The 1,727-nt window shown below is 44.1% G+C and overlaps 1 protein-coding gene across 1 annotated transcript in view; it reads left to right on the plus strand.

Moving 5' to 3' along the window:
- Window positions 1–1,727, plus strand: part of LOC117958256 (cysteine protease ATG4D-like) — a 9,706-nt gene that overhangs the window by 5,772 nt on the left and 2,207 nt on the right. Inside the window, exons 7-9 of the mRNA XM_034894572.1 lie at window positions 846–973; window positions 1,049–1,127; window positions 1,239–1,315. Of these exons, the coding sequence (XP_034750463.1) occupies window positions 846–973; window positions 1,049–1,127; window positions 1,239–1,315 (284 nt within the window). The remainder of the gene's footprint in view (window positions 1–845; window positions 974–1,048; window positions 1,128–1,238; window positions 1,316–1,727) is intronic.

Here is a 1,727-nt window from a genome sequence, read left to right on the forward strand (position 1 = left end):
GTCACACAAACACACACACACACACTTTTCCAAATCCAGTTTGTGTCCCCCCCCACTTTCAAATTAATTAATCATTGTTATTATTTTATGTATACGTCTCTGTGATCAGCCCATATTTTAAACAATAAAGAAACAATAAAGAACATATTTTTCTTAAATCTAGTTTAGTATAAATTCTTTCTGGAAGAAGTTATCATCATGACAAACTTCATTATTTTCTGGATTTTCTATCCTCATAATCTCTAAACCTATGTTGAAAATGTAGCAAATGGGATTAAAATAGGAAACTTTTTTTTTGGGGGGCGGAGGACTCCCAGGTCCCCCTGTTTTGTTTGCTGAAGTTGGGGTTGGGACCCAGAGGGTTGCTGGTTCAAATCCCTGTACGAACCAAAGCATGGAGTGTGGACTGGTAGCTAGAGAAATGCCAGTTCACCTCCTGGGCACTGTCATGGTGCTCTTGAGCAAGGCACCAAAACCCCCCCAACCGCTCAGGGCGCTGGTCCAGCAGCCCCCCCTCACTCTGACATCTCTCCTTTAGTGTGTGTGTGTGTGTGTGTGTGTGTGTGTGTGTGTGTGTGTGTGTGTGTGTGTGTGAGTGTATGTATTTCAGGCCTGTGTGTTATACATGTAAACAGAGTAATTCCCCCATAGGGGATCAATAAGTAGTAAAACTATACGTTATTATTGTTTGTTATTATTAAAATCCGAGAGAATGCAGCTTCAGCATCATCTACCGTAGTAACTTACTCTGTTGATGGTGTTTTTTTTAACTTAAATTTAGATGAACTTTAATACAAAAAGCACGTCTCCGTGTGTCTCTTCTCGTCCCTCCTGTGTGTGTTCAGTCTACCTGGAAGACGTGAAGGGGCTGTGTGAACGGCCCCCCCCTCAGCCCTGGCGGTCCGTCATCATCCTGGTCCCTGTGCGACTCGGAGGACAGGATCTCAACCCCTCCTACATCCCCTGTGTCAAAGTAAGCCATGTGTAATGCAGTCACCCCAGTGTGTAAGAACTGAGCCAACAACCCACTCCTCCTTCTCTCCCGTAGAAACTCTTGACTCTACAAAGCTGCGTAGGAATCATCGGGGGCAAACCCAAGCACTCTTTGTTCTTCGTTGGTTTCCAGGGTATGTGCAGGACTGTGTACGTCATAATCGCTGTGTGCAGCTGTTTGATGCCGGCCCTTTCACGCTGTCTCTTTTTCTTCCCCCCCTTCTGGCCCTGCTGGGCTCTAAAAGAGGACCATCTGCTGTACTTGGACCCTCATTACTGCCGGCCAGCAGTGGATATAACTAAGGAGAACTTTCCCTTGGAGGTAGGAGGAAGTCCTTTTTTCTTTTCTGGTTTTGGTTTGTTTTGGCCTGGGACAGCTGTGCTCAGTCACATAAACCAGTGGTTTCTCAGGGTTTACTTTAGAGCCCAGCCGATATATCGGTATTTCCCGATCTATTGGTACTGGCATTTAAAATGGACAATTTAAAAAAAAACTTTAAAAAACATCATAATAATTTATAATGACAAATAAATGATTCTGATGAATGAATATTTAAAGAATAAAAACAGATGGTCAACCATGTCATGAGTGTTGTTGTTGCATAGTCTGTCCACCAGAAGACGCTCTACAACGTCCCTGTTAGTGATGAAGTGTTATAGTCTGTCCACCAGAGGACGCTCTACAACGTCCCTGTTAGTGATGGCGTTGCATAGTCTGTCCACCAGAAGACGCT

Source organism: Etheostoma cragini, chromosome 15 (genome assembly GCF_013103735.1).
Source record: "Etheostoma cragini isolate CJK2018 chromosome 15, CSU_Ecrag_1.0, whole genome shotgun sequence".
In the NCBI taxonomy this organism is placed as follows: domain Eukaryota; kingdom Metazoa; phylum Chordata; class Actinopteri; order Perciformes; family Percidae; genus Etheostoma; species Etheostoma cragini.